We start from the raw sequence: 17,858 nt of genomic DNA, 5'->3' as shown, positions 1-17,858 counted from the left end.
CTGGAGGTTTCCTCCTGTTAAAAAGGGATTATGTCCAAATTCATGGGCTGCATCCTCCTGAGGACCCGGCCTTCGCGGTCTACGTGGGCCGGGTCCACAGAAGGTCAGGTAGGCCGGAAGTAAACGGCCGTGAAACTGGACGGTCTAACCTTCTGATTAGTGTCACCGCTGTCTCGGTGGAGTTTAATAAACTCGGCCGTCTGCTCCTTGCTATCTAAAATATAACAGGACACTGGAGTAAACTCTCGACTGTCTCAAACTTCTGTTTAATGTTTAGTCAGCTGTGTAAAAACGAAGGAGGAACCCACCCGGGGGATTAATAAAGTTTTATTTTATCTAATCTAATAACTTTAATCTCAGCCAAACCGATTTACTCACGAACAAATAAAACACTGAAAAAAGCCCAACAATAACATTTTAGATTATCTAAGTGACTTATATATTACGTTTAACCCGAGCAGCGAAAGTCCGCGCTGATCTGAAAATGATGTGCCGGGTGTTGTGCCGTTCTCAGCCGCATCAGTGACCCTCGAGCTCCCGGCTAGCTATCAAGCTGGTGGGTAGCAGACGTCTCCGAAAACGTCGAAGCACTTTTGCAAATATGCGATATCTTGATAAACCGAGCAGATATTTGATGTTTACACAGCTACTTTCTTGCCTGAAAATATGTTAAAAGTTTATTTTGTGACCCAGAAAGTTTAGTATGAGTAATTTTAAAACTTAGTAGCGGCCGCCATTGTTGGAAACTGGAGTTTGGCTGGGCCGTGCTATGAATTCTGGGATATGGTGGGCCACGAAGGACACACCCGACCCATCCTTCAAATTCGGGGAAAAGGAGGACGCATTTGTCGGCTGCATTCGGAGGAGTCTACGAATTTGGACAGCCTTCGGCGCGTCGCTGTGACGTAATCGGTCTACAAATGCGGCCTCAGGAGGAAGCAGCCATGAATTTGGACACGACGAGGGAGTTCCTTTTTCCCACCATTGCCAAGTGCTGACTCACAGGGTCATCTGATAGTTCTCGCTTTGTATTGGTAGCAGGAACAGACAATAGAGATGGAAAAGCTTGCAGATGACTTTTATTTCTTAGTTTTTTCATCACACATTTAAGACACCAAATTGTACATTAGACATAAATGAATCATCATCACAATAAACCATGGCTGCATCATGACAAAACGCAGAATTTCTTCTGAATATGCTGTCCTTCGACCATGGCTTCGGAGCACGTACATATACATCGTAGAAAACACTTCATTCAACGCTGCAAAGAATGGAAAGCTCCACAGGGAACTTGATGTGTGCCTCTCTGAACAGTAGCTCTGCCAATGCTTTGGCTAATATTTCTATCCTGTGTGGGTAATAAAAGCAGCTGGTAAAATGAATATATAGATATTTTAAATCAGAGATATGGACAGCTGTCTGTGTTTATAATAAAACTGATTGCAGAGTCATTTTTAGTGTGCGCTACATGTGTCTATGTACAGTGATGCATTTTTGCTTTTTTGGATGTTACCTTGGCAATTGATTAAAACATACTTTAGCCCTGGAGAGTGGCAGTCTGCTGAGATTTTCTCCTGACATGTGGATCATTTGCGGGGAATTCTGCTTACTCTAATTCTGCAGCATCTTTTTATGAAACTGTCTGTCACACTTCATTTGTACCAGCAGCAGTTTTTAATGAAAGATGTCGTAGCTTATTGGGAGAGTAGGAAACAAAACATGGTTTAAGCAGGACGACGGCTCCACCTGCAGATACTTAAGATACTTAAACTCTACTGATAAATGTTTCTTGCTAAATGATGTTATTGACTGATAGTCCAAACATGGAGATACATATTAATATGTATCTCCATGAGACTATCAGGACTGAGATCCCTTCTCCAGGCGGAGAAGAAAACTGTAGCGAGATCCATTCAAAGTGGTCAGTAAAGCTTCTACCACCTTGAGATTTATCACTACGGTTATTCACAAATGCATTTTAGAACGATACCCTCATGTTTGCAGATATTCTTCTTTTTAGGTTTTCACATTGTGAGGACGACATTATTTTGACTGCATCATTCAAATTTTCAAACTCAGAAACTGACTTTCATTTTTATTTGACATGGGCAGCTGTGACACCAATATTTGAGGTAAGTTTATATGCATAACTACAAAAATCTACACACATCCACACAAGAATTTACGGAGCCCCGCAGGGGACATGGGAGAAAAAAAAATTAAGACGGACTTTTGCGAGATCTTGCAAAACTAACTCAGGATCTCGCAAAACTTTTGCGAGATCTCGCAAAACAAACTCGGGGGCCCTTTCTCAATTCTCAAGTACGCGAGTACATACTCGCGTTCTCGACGAGTACGTACTCGCCGAGAATGCGAGCACGGACTCGTGATTTGTACAATTGGAACTCCAGCGTACTTGATGATGTCACAGGTCCGGAGTTTTTACTGCCGTCTCCTCTTAATTTAACTGTGATTAATATGTTATGAAGCTTAACTTTAATCACAGCCAAACCGGTTTACTCAGGAACAAATAAAACACTGAAATAAACCAAACATTAACATTTAGACGTGATCTAAGTGACTTATATATCATGTTTAACCTCAGTAGTGAAATCTCTATTAATAAAAATAGTGTACAACGATGTGCCGGGAGTCCGCTGTTCTCGCCGGCTGTAATAATCCTCGACCTCGCTGTCTGCTATGGAGCTGGCGGGTCACAGACGTCTCCGAAAACGTCGAAGCTCGTTTGGAAATATATGATATCTTGATAAATCGAGCAGATATTTGAAGTTTACACAACTACATTCTCGCAAAACAAACTCGGGATCTCGCAAAAGTCCATCTTAATTTTTTTTTCTCCCATGTCCTCTGCGGGGCTCCGTAAGAAGTAGGGCAGCTTCTGGGCCAAAGATGAATGAATAACAAATGAACAGCTGGCACACTGTGGAGCTCCAGCTTTGCTATTTTATTACACCACAAAAAGACATTTTGAGCAAACCTGCTTTTTATCACATGAGAGTCAATGCTGCACCATCTTAAATCACATGTTACTGGTTGTAATGATGCATGCTTGTGTATGTGTGAGACTACTTTATATGGAATATGCTTAACTGTAAGCACATCATGGTATGATGCACTCTCATCCGCCAGTACAGCCACTGGTGGATGAGTCGGGGGGCGGCAGTCAGACAGGAAACTGCTGTTGAAGCTTCCAGCGGGCAGCTTAGGTCTACAGTCTATTAGCTTGAGACAGCATAGTTTTAGCTTTCTGAAAAAGATAATCCAGTTGTCTGCAGCAGACCATGCTCAATACATCATAGTTTCTGTGGTGTAGTAACAGGCTGGCAGTGTGCAAACTGTTATTTTAGTGTTGTGTATGTAACTAATTATGCTCCAAAATGCAACAAATTAACAAAATAAGTCTAAATGTTCTGTTTTCTTTACACATGATTGTACATTTGAAAACAAAGGAAATACATGGAGCACTGTGCTTGTATATGAAGTGTTGTGATTCACGCTAGTAGATTTGTCCAACATGGTTTAGATTTTGTCAATAACTTGATACTAAATGATACAGAAACACACATTAGATCTAAATATCCTTTAAAGGTGAGCACCCTCACATTATGCTGCACCCACATGGTTTCCATGGACAAAAGACCAAAATGCATAGGAAAACTGCAAAACGCACGTCAATAATGTCTCGATGCATGCCATGCATATGGTACTCATGGCCATTGATCAGTGGTCTTTGATCAATGGTCATGACAGTTTGCATATTAATGATCCAGGAGCTGATCTCTCAGCCCATTGTTCCTTCACTGGTGCTAGTTTCACTCATTGTGCAAATGTACTGTTTATAAGGTTGGGAAAACCTGCAGTCAGCTGAGACTGAAGACGTCACTGGATGAGTGACGAAACGTTTCTCCCACTGAAAATGTCCAGATGAACAGAATGCACTTTGGGACACATCAGTAATCCTTTAACTGGAAGTAAGAACTTTGAATATAAGGTAAGGTGACGATTGCTGGTCTTCGGGGTCTCACTGACTCTTTGATATTAAATTAGCTCTGGCTCTTTAACTGGTTCTGTTGACCCTTGATGTTAACTCGTGAACCAGCTTGTGTTTTCTTCCATTTTCAATGGAACCGTTCTAGTTATTCAGTGGAAGCATCTCGTTTGAAGCAGGTGGGATGTGGGACTTCACTTTAATGTCTTTGCTATATGATGTGTACCATTGTACGATCAAAAGAAAATGCGAGTTCATGTACATATCTACAAATATGAAAGTCATAGAATACTTGCTTCATGGTAAAAGAGTGAGGTAGGCTGAACTGAAGCTTTGTGTGAACTGAATCAGTGCCATGTAAAGGTAGACTTACACTCATGATGTTTGTACTACCATGTAAAAACAATCACTTTCAATTTGATGGCAGCAGCATGTTTCAAAGAAGCTGGGATGGGGTAGCAAAAGACTGAAAAAGTAAGTGACACAAAAAAGAAACATTTTATATGTAATTAGGCTAAATGATGACAGGTCAGTAACAGGACTGGGGAAGAAAGAGAACATCTGAGAGAGATCTGCAAAAAAGCGCTTCAACAACATTGTAGAGCAATTTCAGAGTAATGTTCCTCAACAAATAGTAAAGACTGTGAATATCTCATCATCCAAAGTTCAGAAGATTCAGAGAATCTGGAGAAATCTCTGTGCATGAGGGACCAGGCTGGAAATCAGCATTAGATGCAGCTGATCTTCAGGTCCTCAAGCAGACATGGATCTGTGATGAAATCAGTGCATGGGCTTACGAACACTTCCATCACTGTCTGTGAACACAGCTCACTGTGCCATCATCTCTGGACCAAAGCTCATTTAAAACTGAAGCAAAGTGAAGAAATTTTAATTTGAAATCGGAAAACATGGACACTGCGTCTTCTAGACTTCTAGATCCGACTTGCTGTCAGTGCTCAGTTCAAAAACCTGTATTTGTGATGGTGTGGCAGTGCGTTAGTGCCTCTGGAGTTGGCAGTTTTAGAGCAGCATATACTCCCATCCAGATGGCATGTGTTTCATGGAAAGCCTTCATGGTAGAAGAGTCCTTGCTGTTACCAGCTGGTGGAGCATCATAAAGTGAAAAATATGTCTATCAGACAAGAATGGGACAGCATTCCTCTCCCAAAGTCTACAGAGTGGGAAGCACGACCCTGTTTCTGAGATGTGCTGCTGCCATCAAATTAAAATATTACATATTTCTCTTATAATGATATGTTTTCTCCGTTTAAACATTTGATATGCTTTCTGCGTTCTGAATAAAGAATTCTGTTTTATTTCACATTTTACACAGCATGCAAACTTTTTGGAGTTGTACTTCAGGTTGGCTCAGGAGGAAGATGATTTCATCCTCCAGTCTGCAAGTTGAAATAACATTGAGGAAAACACTGAACCCCAAGTTCAATGTGTATGTGACGGTTAGCGAAAAGCTCTCAGGTGCAGAATAAAAGTGCTTGTGTGAATGTGAGTGCAGATGGTTAAATGATGCTTGCAGTAGAACAGGCTTTGGGTGCTCAGAGGAATAAATGAACTGGTTACACTGATGCTCTGCTACCATACCAGTAAATATCATGAACTTGTTAAAAAGCAGTTGTGCGTGTGACCTCGTGTGGGTACAATCAAAAGGAATAACAGTGTTTTATATATAATTCGATATCTAATATAACCTGAAAATGATATAACAGTGTCAAAGAGGTCTCTGGGAGTGATTAACCTACAGAACATGATCAGCTCACAGATTTCTGTTTTGTACTCTGGCTGTGGCGTCACTGTTGGTTCGGACTACTTTAGTCTGATCACAGTAAACTTATCAGACCTGTGGAAGAAACTGCTGGATGGGCAGCGTAACAGCGGTGCCCCACCCACTCCACATTTACCCTCGCCGTGTCCTGGTTCCACGCTTCCTAAGCAAAGATGTTTACACCAATGAAACGCTCGGATCTGTCTTACCACTGTAAATCTGCTCGACGTTGTGTGTGCCATTCACAAATGAAAACAAATCTTAATTACTTCATAAAGTTTCACTGGCAGTGCTATAAAAAGATGAGTACTAACAGGGGATTAATTAGCAGTAACATTTGAGTTTAAAAAAAGATCGCTGGATATATTGTGCAGTTTGTCTTTTCGTGACACAAGTTAAATATGTGTAATAAAGAAAATAGGTATTGTTTTTAAAGCTTAACAATAAACTTGTCTCTTTTCTCTGCTGGACAGAAAAACTGCTTTCTGAAAGTTACATACAGTACTTCTGCACTGGTGTCTTTAAATATCAGCAGTGGTAAAATTAATTACATTACGAGGGAGAGACAAAAATACAAGAGCTTACTACTGATGACAACGGGAGAAGGCAATAGTCTTTCCACATCACTGCTCTTCCACTCAGATGTATCTATCTGTCTCTTGGTGTTGTGTCCCCACCCCAGCGCTCCACTCATGCATCGCTTTGAAGCTGAGATCTGATCACTAGTAGACGCTCCAGGCTGTGGTTGCCTAGGTGACCTCATGCAATTACATCCCTGTCGAATGTCAGTCACTTCAGTGGCCTCCAACATGAGTAAAGTTCATCCTGGGCTTTTTGCCCAGCGCCACTTGAAGTCAGACAATGTCGCTGACTTTCATTGCTCACCAAACCACACCCACATGTCCTGGGTGGACACAGCTTTGCTGCTTTTTTCTTTGTTGCTACCAAACAAAAGAAAGAATTGGCAGCCTGCGCTGTTAGTTAGGTAGTTACAGACGTAACTACCTAACTAACAGCACACAACCAAAACCCCTGCATAGTTTTTATTTGCAGCATTAGTGTGCAGTATGAAATTGGAACAAAGAATGAAGTGGCCATCTTTTCAGCTACAGTCCAATTATAAACACGGGCGGCATCGCGTCACTACTGAGCGTACACCTGACCACAGCCATCAGTCGTGCTTTGTCACTGGTGAAACTGAAGAATCCAGCCTAGAATGGCAGTGAACCACTGCTTCTCTTTAAGGAGCCTCTTAAATGATGTGTGAAAACACTGTTGTGAGCGTGGATATGCGCTCATTGGTAAATCCGACTATAAACTCTCTACAGTTCATATGCAACTTAGATCTAAACTACTAATTGGATAGATAATCTCAAAACCACAACAGCAGATTACATTGTATCATTTATATACAGTTTATCTATTTGAAGTCTTGTAACATATGTCCTAATATTTACTGTATGTCACATCACAAACATGGACATTATTTTCACTTCAGACCAGTCAGGTCCGTCAAAACCTTCTTCAGTTCATCAAATCATAAAAAGACAAGATAGTAGGTCAGACAGTCGTTTGCAACCAATAAATAAACTGGATAAAATCATGTTTCTTAATATAATAATCAGGAAATCTTGTTTATCATTTGGTTCCTGGTAGTTTTTTCATCTTGCCTTCCATTGTTTCTCCTCTGATTAACCTGAACTAATTTACTGTGATAATTAACACCAGAATGAGCTCTTGCTCTTTAGTCATTTTTCCTCCATTGCATTTCCCTTTGTTGTACTTTATTCCTTATCATCTTCACTTCTTGCCTTGTTGTCATCACAGGAACCATGCTGACACAGTGAACCTCACTTGAATGCTTCATGGTGAGAAATCACTTTAAATCGATGACCTGAGTCTGGGACTGGGCCTTGTCCTTGGCCTAAAACACATGAAAGTAGACGTTTTTAAGTAGATGTTTTTAAGTAGATGTTTTCTTTTTTTATTTTCTATGCACAAAGCAGCTGATAATATATTCATCTAAATTACACTTGTTCGAGAGGCACGCTGACTTTTAACAGTTATTTTAAATAATCATTTGAACTTCAAACAAAATGAAAAAAGATTTTCTTTAAGATAAGTTCTGGAATTTGGTTTCTGGCCATTTTACCTGCCGTTCAGCAGCAGGTAAACCATGTGGTGCAGTGGTGCAAACCATTAGCCAAAGAAACCAGAATTAATGTTCAGTACAAGGAAAAACATGTATGCATGGCACCACAAACCAACAATAAATATATCAACAATTTCTGGCTGTTGGATGGAAACTTTTGGCATATTGTCCAACCCCTACAAGAAATGTTTTTCATCTCAACGTTGTAAGAAGTTTGAAAGGTTTCGGACTTTGGAGCAGTTTAATGGAATAGCTGACTAACAGAACAACTATAATTCTAGCTAGGGATGCAATGATGCGACATCAAATATTGGTTCAAAACCTGGATGGAATATTGGGGAGCCAATTCATAGTCTGACAGTTAAATTGGATCAATCAAGCCAAAAATAGTTTTTTCATGTATTTATCCGATTCTCATTTCTTATTTCACAAATAAATACCAACAATCCAGTAAATGTATTCTCTTAGGATTAAGTTCAAGTTAAGTTAAATTAAGTTCAAATGGAGCCAGATATACCGTAGTTATGGCCGGTCTCACAATGAGGAAAACGGCTTATTAACACTGATACATTGATGTGTATTAGCAGATAGTCACAAAGTATCAGATCAGAAAAATGTGAATGGATGCTATTCTACTTCTAACTTTGCTAAAATTACTAAATACCTGGTTCTACTCTTGAGAAATATTTACAGTTGTAATTATTTCAACTCAAAGTTCAAATTTAACACGTAACATATTTAAAAAATAAATCCCTAACCCTAACACATTAATGACGGCTTGAATTACATTAATATTAAATGTTGGGTATTTATTCTTAATCTCCAAGTTCTACAAAATGTCGACAATCATGGGCCAAATAAAAGCAAAAAATAAATAAAGTAAGGACAGTAAACCTGAAATTAGGATTACACAGGATATATCAAACTAACTGGCCATCGATAATAAGTTAAGAAAAATAATGTCCAACTTACCCTGAGAGATGGTCGAGGAGGCCTAACTGGTCGTACTGGCTCTGGTACTGGGTTTGTCTGCCTTCTCTGCAATGGCTCTAGGTCATCAGCTACATCAGGACATCCAATGTATCCTCCAGCCCCAAACACTGAACCGAGATCACCTTCTAAAAGGTTGTGGTGGATCAGGGCAGCAGACGAATTAAGGTCCTGGCTGGCAGACATGCTACTGATGGCCGTGTTTAAAGTACTAGTATTTGTGGTATTCGAGGTGCAGACACTGGGGTTACTGAGCTGCAGTCCCAGCATATTTTCGGATGCCACATCACTATCTGAGCTGTCATTAACAGAACTGACATCCTGTTCTGGTTCCAGAATGCACTGGATGTTGTTTGCTTCAGGCAAAACGTCTGTACTCAACAAGTCCAACCCCTCCTGGTCAGGTAACTCCTGATTTTCCTGAAGTTCCTGCTTATTGTAGCTACCTGAAACTAGCACGCCTTGGTTTTCCTTGCTATTAAAATCCAAAACTTCCTGGTTACCATGGCTATCTAAATCTAACACTTCCTGATTTGTAGGATAGGAGAAGTCCAGGACGTCCTGACTGCCAAAGCTATGAGGTTCCAGCACTTCTTGGTTTTGACAGTCACAAGGTTCAAGTAATTGCTCACCGCTATTATTCCGACAGAGGTCCACAACTTCTTGATTGTTGTGACTACAGAGTTCCAGGACTTGGTTTTTATGGTTAACCACCTCCCTGTTTTCGAGGCTAGATGGTTCCAGCACTTCTTGGTTTCCATTATTACACAAATCTAGAAATTCCTGGTTATTGTGGCTATCATTTTCAAGCACTTCTTGGTTTTCATGGGTATGAGGTTTCAGTATTTCTGGGTTATTATAGCTTGAGAGCTTTCTTTGCTCATTGTTGTCATTGGTACAACGGTCTATTGCATCCTGGTTGTCATGGCCACAGGGACCCAACACTTCCTGGTTCTCTTCTTCAGGGCTCAGCTTAAAGCCATAAGGATCAAAGTCCCGTATCATCTGGGAGGAGGTAATGTCAAACCCGTAGGCATCAAAGTTCAGCTGATGTTGAGAAGAGCAGGGTTCAGGGTCAAAGGTCAGATCCTCATCAGCAGGTTCTGGACTCAACTCATCTTCATCAGGGTCTAAAAGAGTGTGACTAGAATGCTCTGGGCTGAGTTTAAAGCCATATGGGTCAAAGGAAGACTGACTGGTTGGTTCATAGTTCAACTCAAGGCTGTTCTGATGTGAGTCAGGCTGAGTGAAAATGTTCTGGGACTCTAGTGAGTTCTGTGGAACAGCAGGGATTTGGATTTCTTCTTCGATGTTCCTAACCTGTTCTGTTTGCTCTCTGCAAGTGACATCACAGGGCAAAGTTTCCTCTCTGTTGCCTGTCCAACCGGGCTCCAACAGGACAGGTTCGCCAACAGCTTGAGTCAAACCACGACACTCACCTAGCAGAAATATACAGTGAGTAGTTAAGAATAGAATTATGACCCAGTTACAAGACCACAAGTTTAAGACATTAAGAGTCTGAAATAATACAATATTCAAAGGTTTAAAGTTTATAAAGACAATTATACTGCTCAAAATTGAACGTAGTCAATGTCCAGAAATGCTGTCAATCCATTTTCACAGAAAAAAGATTTGTGATACTAATTTAAATTTTCATCACATGCAACATGTAAAACAATAGGGGGCATATTTTTTCCCCTGAAGGCCTCTGAGTGGGCCCTGTGGACACCCGAGTTTGTGAATGCGCTAACTTGAGAACGAGGCAATGTAGGATTTTCAAACTGAAACCATCGTATCGAAAATTCTCTAAAGTTTGTATCCCGGTGACCTCGACCTCAAGGTCAGAGGTCAAGTTTTCTGAAAATCTTCTAAATGTGATAGTTCAAAAAGGACGTTATCTAGAATGTTCTAATTTATAGTATAGGTGCATCTACTAAAAATCTCAGATGAGTTTGAATCCTGGTTACCGTCACCTCAAAGCCACATAGGATTTTCACATTCAGGTGTAGGAGGCTGAGGAGCACTGATGGCTGCCGTTTTAGAAAAGAAATTCAGTCTGAAAGTTTTTTGTGTAATGGAAATGTGTTCCTAAAGTAGACACCACTTAAGCAGGAAACTGACTTCCAGCATCAGTATATGCACATGCACAGTATCTCACCAAAGTGAGACACATTTTTGTAAATATTTTAGTATATCCTTTCATGGAACAATACTGATGATATGACGCTTTGATAAAGTGTAAAGTAGTCAGTGTACAGCTTGGATAACAGTATAAATTTGCTGTCCCCTCAAAATAACTCAACGTACAACCATTAATGTCTAAACTGCTGGCAACAAAAGTGAGTATGCCCCTAAGTGAAAATGTCCAAACTGTGTCCAAAGTGTCAATATTTTGTGTGGCCACCATTATTCTCCAACACTGCCTTAACTCTGTTAACTGGTCCTCTTCCACTCCTCCATGATGACATCATGGATCTGGTGGTTGTTAGAGACCTTTCACTCCTCCACCTTCCATTTAAGGATGGTTCCCTCAATCAACTGTAGTGCCAGCAGCACTCATCCATCCAAACATCCCACCACCATGCTTGACTGTAGGCAAGACACACTTGTCTTTGTACTCCACCTGGTTGCCGCTACACACCCTTGACACCATCTGAACCAAATAGGTTTGTCTTGGACTTGCTGTCCATACAGACACTATTAATGTGTAAATGATTAACTAAAAATCTTGTCAACACAAACTTCTTTATTTGCAGCACATTTCTACAAGATAAGTTACTGAAAAACTGCTTGTGCTTAAAGTGCTTTGGCACTCTTTGGCAATACCGTAGGTAATGTTAAACTTCATCATCACATCAGCCTCCTCTGACGACCTGTTTGCTGCTGCCTGCCACTGAAAGGCAATGGAGAGAGGGGAGACTTGGGCAGTGCATTTATTGCAGCATATAATGTGTTTCCTGGATACACTGTGCTTTTTCAGCGTTCAGAGATTGATGGCTCCGTGTCAGAGCTGGCTATGAATTTCAGACGGATCAGGCCTTAACTTAACAAAAAAGTTATCAATCGTTCTTTTCATCTTTTCTCATTACCCACAGCTACATCCACTTCTGTCGGGCCTAGGCTGCTCACTAGGGCTGGGTATCAACACTGATTTCTATTATCCATTCGATTCCAATTCACAAGGTCCCGATTCGATTCAATTTAGCCTCAGACAGTCAGAAATATTATAATTCTGATCATTTATCAGTACTGATACATGTGAGACTTCATCAGAGGTGTGAGCCTTTGTGTCAAACTAACTGAGGATAAAACACAGAAAAACATGAAGGAGATTTTCCTGGTCTGGCTTTTTATAGCAGATAACCTTAAAAATATTCTGCAATATTGCATAATTTTAAATTAAAAAAAAAAAAAAATTTCAGCATTGAACAGCAAAAATTAGGCTTTTTAGTTCGCGGCCATTTAAGTCAATAAAAAAAAAAAGACAGCGGCCGACAGCGCTGTAAACAACGGTAGACTGGTGGGTGATAAGCGAATGAAAAATGTAAATGATGATGTTTTTCAAATGTGAAGCGTAGTTTGGATCTTCTTTCGTTGCTGGTTCAGTGAATTTTGGTTGGAGAGAGATAAAACCTGCAGCTCAAAAAAGACGTAAACACAGCGCGGACCCGACGCATCAGAATCAGTGAGCTGTCGGCTTTCAGCTCCAACGGCGTGTCCGTGCCCTCGGGTGAGAAAGCCGAGAAAGAGAAAGCTGATTCTGATGCGTCGGGTCCGCTCTGTGTTTACTTCTTTGTGCAGAATCCGTTTTCCTGCTCTCATTTGCTGTTTGTTGAAATAGTTTTGTGAGCTTTAACCTGAGATTCTGGCGTTTCTGGCAAAATACGTTTATATTTGTTATGTTGTAACAAGGATTTGTCCACCAGGGGGCAACAGTTGTTGAAGAGTAGTGTCAGTGTGTGTGGCCATGCCCCAGTTCAATGTAATAAAGAAGTGACTCTGAGGTCAACATGGTCTCTGTGGTTCCTGAGTTCTAGGATATCACAATATTTAAAAGTTGATTCAGGATTTAATGAATCGATATCGCTTTATTCAAGCTACTGACCTCTCTCTATTTGCCTGCACTTTCAAACGTCTACAGGACCACGGCCAATCAGAGAGGTCCCGCCCCTGACTATCTCTGATTGGTTTAGACCACGATAGGCGCATAATGTGTGTCAGTTGTTGACCACGCGGAGACTTTTAGAGTTGCTGAGAATTTTTTTAAAATTTTTTTTACTTGAAAAGTTGGTCACACTGGTGAGACCTAGGATTGTTTTTAGTTGCACCATTGAATAATTTGGTCGCATTTGCGACAACACACCTTCTACCCATTTGTACCTGAGACCTTGTAACACTAATGAGTCACATGACACCAGGGAGGGAAATGGCTAATTGGGCACAAATTGGACATTTTCACTTAGGGATGTACTCACTTTTGTTGTCAGCAGTTTAGGCAATAATGGCTGTGTGTTGAGTTATTTTGAGGGGACAGCAAATTTACACTGTTATGTACACTGACTACCAGAGATGGGCAGTAAAGCGTTACTGTAATCTGATTACTTTTTTCAGGTAACGAGTAAAGTAAGGGATTACTATTGCAAAAATGGTAATTAGATTACCGTTACTTTCCCGTAGGAACGCTGCGTTACTGCGTTACTAAAACCGTGATTTTTTTTTGCGAGAATGTCTCATGACAGTGACGTAAGCGAGTGCGACGTTCGTGACAGCAGCTGTGTGCAGATCAACAATGGATCATATATCGAGTGCAGAGAGAGTATGAGCGTGCAGCGTTTAAAGCGTGGAAGTACTGACCTTACTTTGAGTTTGATTCCATAAAAAGTGACAAAAACATTAGTGTCCGTTGTGCGTGGGAAGAAAACTTCTTTTTACAGCAAAAAAACCCCTAAACTTCCAAACGAGCACCGAGTAGCTACGACGTAATGGGAAACTCACAGAGAAACTCGCGGATTCTTCCACTGACCGCTGCACACCTGCACCAGGGTAAACCTCCGCCTACCCCACTCCTGCTTTACAGGTGAAAATAGAGCAACAGGACCGCTAGTCTTTGACTTTATTTATTTTCTGCTGTGTTTTACTTGCATCTATTTGAAAGACTGAGTGTAAACACACAAAATATTTTATTTTATGTGCTGGAATGTGCAGAAAATAGGTTTAAATATTAAACTAATTTCTTCCAGTCAGAGAATGTTGCAGATAATTAAATTTTTGCTTGATGCATAAAGTTAAAAGATTAAAACTAATAAAACAAGTTTTAAAAAGAGACTTTTCCATTTGATTACATTTTGTATGATGATTATGTAGAAAAAGTAGAATTGGGCTGAAAGATCTATCACTTTATCACCTATTCAGGTTGTAAATCGTGTTTTTAAAAAGTAACTAAGTAACTAAGTAATTAATTACTTTTGAAAGTAAGTAATCAGTAAAGTAACAGGATTACTTTTTTGGGGAAGTAATCGGTAATTAGTTACTGATTACTTTTTTCAAGTAACTTGACCAACACTGCTGACTACTTTACATTGTATCAAAGTGTCATATCTTCAATGTTGTCCCATAAACAGATATAACAAAGTATTTACAAAAATGTGAGGGGTGTACTCACTTTTGTTAGATACTGTAAATGAAAATAATAAAAAGTAAAACTGTCATGTTTGATAACCGGGCGTGTGACTAAAATATAAATTACCTTGCTCTAATCCTGCTGATGACTGAGTAATAGCCTCTCCAGCCAGAGATCCCAGACTATGTTCTTCTATGTCAGAGGGTGGGGAGACAGCACCAAGATCAAGCTCATACCCATTAGGGTCAGATTCTACAGAATACTGTCCCTGGGAACGCCACCCTCGGATAGGCTCTGGCCCCAGCTCTTCTGACGAACTCTGAATGGGTTTAAATCCATGAGAATCATCTCCCATAGCGATGGTGTCCAGGTCCTCTCGACTGTAGCTAATCTCTATGTCACTGTCTTCATCTGGGAATTCTGACTCAAAGCACTGAGTTCCCGTTGAAGCTTTGTTTTCAACACAAGACAGACTGGTGTCTGCTTCGTCACCGGCATTTCCTGTGCTCTCGCCAGTATTCGTCAACGGAAACAAAATATCTGCTGCGAAGGGGTCGCTGCCTTTGAAAGGGTCAGAACCAAAGCCATCTGAAAATCAGAACATTTATACTTGTAAATGTTGCTAAGAACAGTATTGAAATTGAGTAACAAAACAACAAAATGAACAAGTACTGTTTAGATTAGTGGTCTATTATAACTCACCAGATGAGTCTGTTTTAAGGAATAGGTCTTCATTGAAGAGGTCATCTATAAATCATGTGTAAAAGAAATGAAATCACTGTACTTTATTAATACCACTGCAACAAAAAGTATAGGTAACAAAAGCATATATGATTAGTTTGGTTTACATTCTGAGCCCCTACTCTAGTCCTCTCCTACTCCAGAGTTTGAACCACATACACAGCCCAAGGATCAGAGCTGCCCGATGTCCTAATGGGAAAAGTTCTACTTGTGCATGAATTAAGTTGTCCCTTCTGACAGAAAAAAGCTGTAGTCTCCACCAACCCAGAGGCTGGATTTTAACAATTCAACCAGTCCTCTGGCTGCCATAGTTCATGTCCAGTTCCAATTACCACCTTAACCCTCAAACAATTCAATTACATCACTTTTGAGTGTAGCCGTAGCGCTTGAGTATGTTCATAGTCTAACAGGAAGATTAGGTATTGCAATGATCAACCACTTCTTCAAATTGATGCCAAACTACCCAAGCAAACAAAGTCACACTCTTGAGTGATTTGCATTGGCACAGCATTTGAATAATTCAGATCTAACTGTCTGGGGTTGATGTTCCAGAAATGCAACTTTTCTTAACTTTTCAGTACTGCAATGCAAAGTGAACGGATACCCACTCCAATCCAGCAATGCGTGTCACCTCTTTCAAAGTAAATTAGAGAAAAGAGTGCCAAAGTCTGAAATCCACGACAGCAATAGTAGCTCAGCCTCTGAATTTGTTACATACGGTCACACTGGCAGCGGGCGAAGGGGTTGGCTTGGTAGAAGTCCAGCTGGTTGGGGTTCATAGTGAACTCTTCCTGGTCTCTTTCATTTTCCCCTTCGGCGTTGAGGTCCCCTTCCTCCAGGCCATCCTCTATGTCCGACCTATCCATCTGTGGACACGTGACAACCAAAGGTCACAACACCATGGCTCTGTCCAAAACTAAGAAGGATGCCTTTGACTAGTGACAGCTGGTGCTGCCAAGTTACACCGGTTAATTTTAACTGATTTCATATCAATAAAGTCAGCGCTAATTACGATGTCAAGTTTTTGGATGGATTTTAGCCTAAAATGTTTTGCACATAATTCGTGCTATGCATGACACGACATGTTCTGTAAGAGCGAAGCTACCTTTGGTGAGCTGGTCCCACTGTCATCTTCTTCTCTGGTACCGACTAGATTATTGCAGAAAGGTGAACCACTGCCCCCCTGCAGGTGTTGGAGGCACAGAGAGAGATGGTTACTAAAATGTCACAGAAAAGAAAACGCAAGACACACATATTTAAATATTCTCCATGATAAAAACCTGCGAAAACTGCAGCATAAATATGAAAGACATAGAATAATATACTGAAGAAAAAAGATCACAAACAACTCCAGATCACACACTAATAGTCCACATTTTGACTCCCCAGAGAAAACATGTAAATTCATATCTATATTTCCCTGCTAAATACAGATATTCGTTTTAAATTCATTTTTGATAGATTTCTAAAATACTTGTTTTGTGTTTTGATTGTATAAATATCTTTTTATGGTCTAATAACTTTGTTAAGCAGTGTTTTTAAAAAGCCTTGGCTCCTCCAGTCCAAATGTGGAAATGCCCTGGAGAAGATAATCCATGCCAAACAGCCACTGGATCAGATATAATGTAAGTGCACAAATGGCAGTATGAATGTGTGTGTAAATGAGTGAAATGGTAAATGGACTGGTTCTTATATCCTTACGTTGGGTGAGTGCTGAGTGTTTGTATATGTGTGCATGAGGGTGGGAATGCATGTTTGTGTCTGTGTGTGCCTGTTTGTCTGTGTCTATATGTCAGGTCGGGTCTTAGACTCCACCTCTCTGGGAACTCCCAGGCCCTCCAAAGTGTGGAGGCCTATCTCCCCTCACCACACTCCCTGCCGGTGACTGATGCCCTCAGGGGTCGGTGCGTTGGTGGTTCTTGGTGTCCGGGGCTGGGCGCTCAGGTATGTAACAGCTCACTCCTGGTGGCTACTTAGTGGGGCCTGGCGCCTGTTGCTCGGTCAGGCCTCTTCCGGGCCTCTTTATGACTATGGACCGTGGCGCCACATTTGGTGGTGGCTTTGGCACCAGAGTGCAGTGTGCTCTTTCCACCTGTAGCTCAGTGGAGTCAGGCAAATCCACTACTGATGGAGACTCCTCCTACAATCCTTCTTTAATGCCATATATTCTAATGTTTTCTCTTCTGGATCGTCCCTTTAGGACGATTTTTTTCATCATCTCAGTTACTGCTTCCTCATTAAGTTGTATTCGGGTTTCATGATTCTTTCTTCAGCCTCTTCCACTTTCGTGTTTGTTTTACTTATATCCTCTCTGTTGTCTTTTCTGAATTTTTTTAGTCCTCTGATTGTTCTCCACTAGCCTCTGCTTGCTTGCCATTATCTTCCATGATGCTGTTAGCAGGTGAGATCTGGTCGTCTGTGTGTAGCTTGTGTTGCATAGATTTCTTTCTATTTTTTCCTCTTTTTTCGGCATTTTGAAGGCCTCACTCTTATTTCTTATTTTCACAAAAGAAACTTTGGTGAATCAAGTTGCCGTGTGCTATTTTTAGAACGTTGGGAGTGT

General features: G+C 40.7%; 1 protein-coding gene across 7 annotated transcripts in view; it reads right to left on the bottom strand.

Annotated features, from left to right (window-relative positions):
- Positions 1-3,014: 3,014 nt before the first annotated feature.
- The window catches only part of LOC146498441 (uncharacterized), a 34,659-nt gene continuing 19,815 nt past the window's right edge, over positions 3,015-17,858 (bottom strand). For 6 of the 7 annotated variants that reach the window (XM_085141113.1, XM_085141114.1, XM_085141115.1 and 3 more), the window contains 6 exons: positions 16,401-16,478; positions 16,014-16,161; positions 15,257-15,301; positions 14,681-15,142; positions 8,917-10,373; positions 3,015-7,716 (listed from right to left, as the gene is read on the bottom strand). In XM_085141113.1, coding sequence (XP_084997239.1) covers positions 7,669-7,716; positions 8,917-10,373; positions 14,681-15,142; positions 15,257-15,301; positions 16,014-16,161; positions 16,401-16,478 — 2,238 coding nt within the window. In that variant the 3' untranslated portion in view covers positions 3,015-7,668. The remainder of the gene's footprint in view (positions 7,717-8,916; positions 10,374-14,680; positions 15,143-15,256; positions 15,302-16,013; positions 16,162-16,400; positions 16,479-17,858) is intronic. The other variant, XM_085141110.1, reaches the window with a different exon arrangement.

Source organism: Neolamprologus multifasciatus, chromosome 18 (assembly GCF_963576455.1).
Source record: "Neolamprologus multifasciatus chromosome 18, fNeoMul1.2, whole genome shotgun sequence".
Classification (NCBI taxonomy): domain Eukaryota; kingdom Metazoa; phylum Chordata; class Actinopteri; order Cichliformes; family Cichlidae; genus Neolamprologus; species Neolamprologus multifasciatus.
This window is presented reverse-complemented; position numbering and strand designations above follow the sequence as displayed.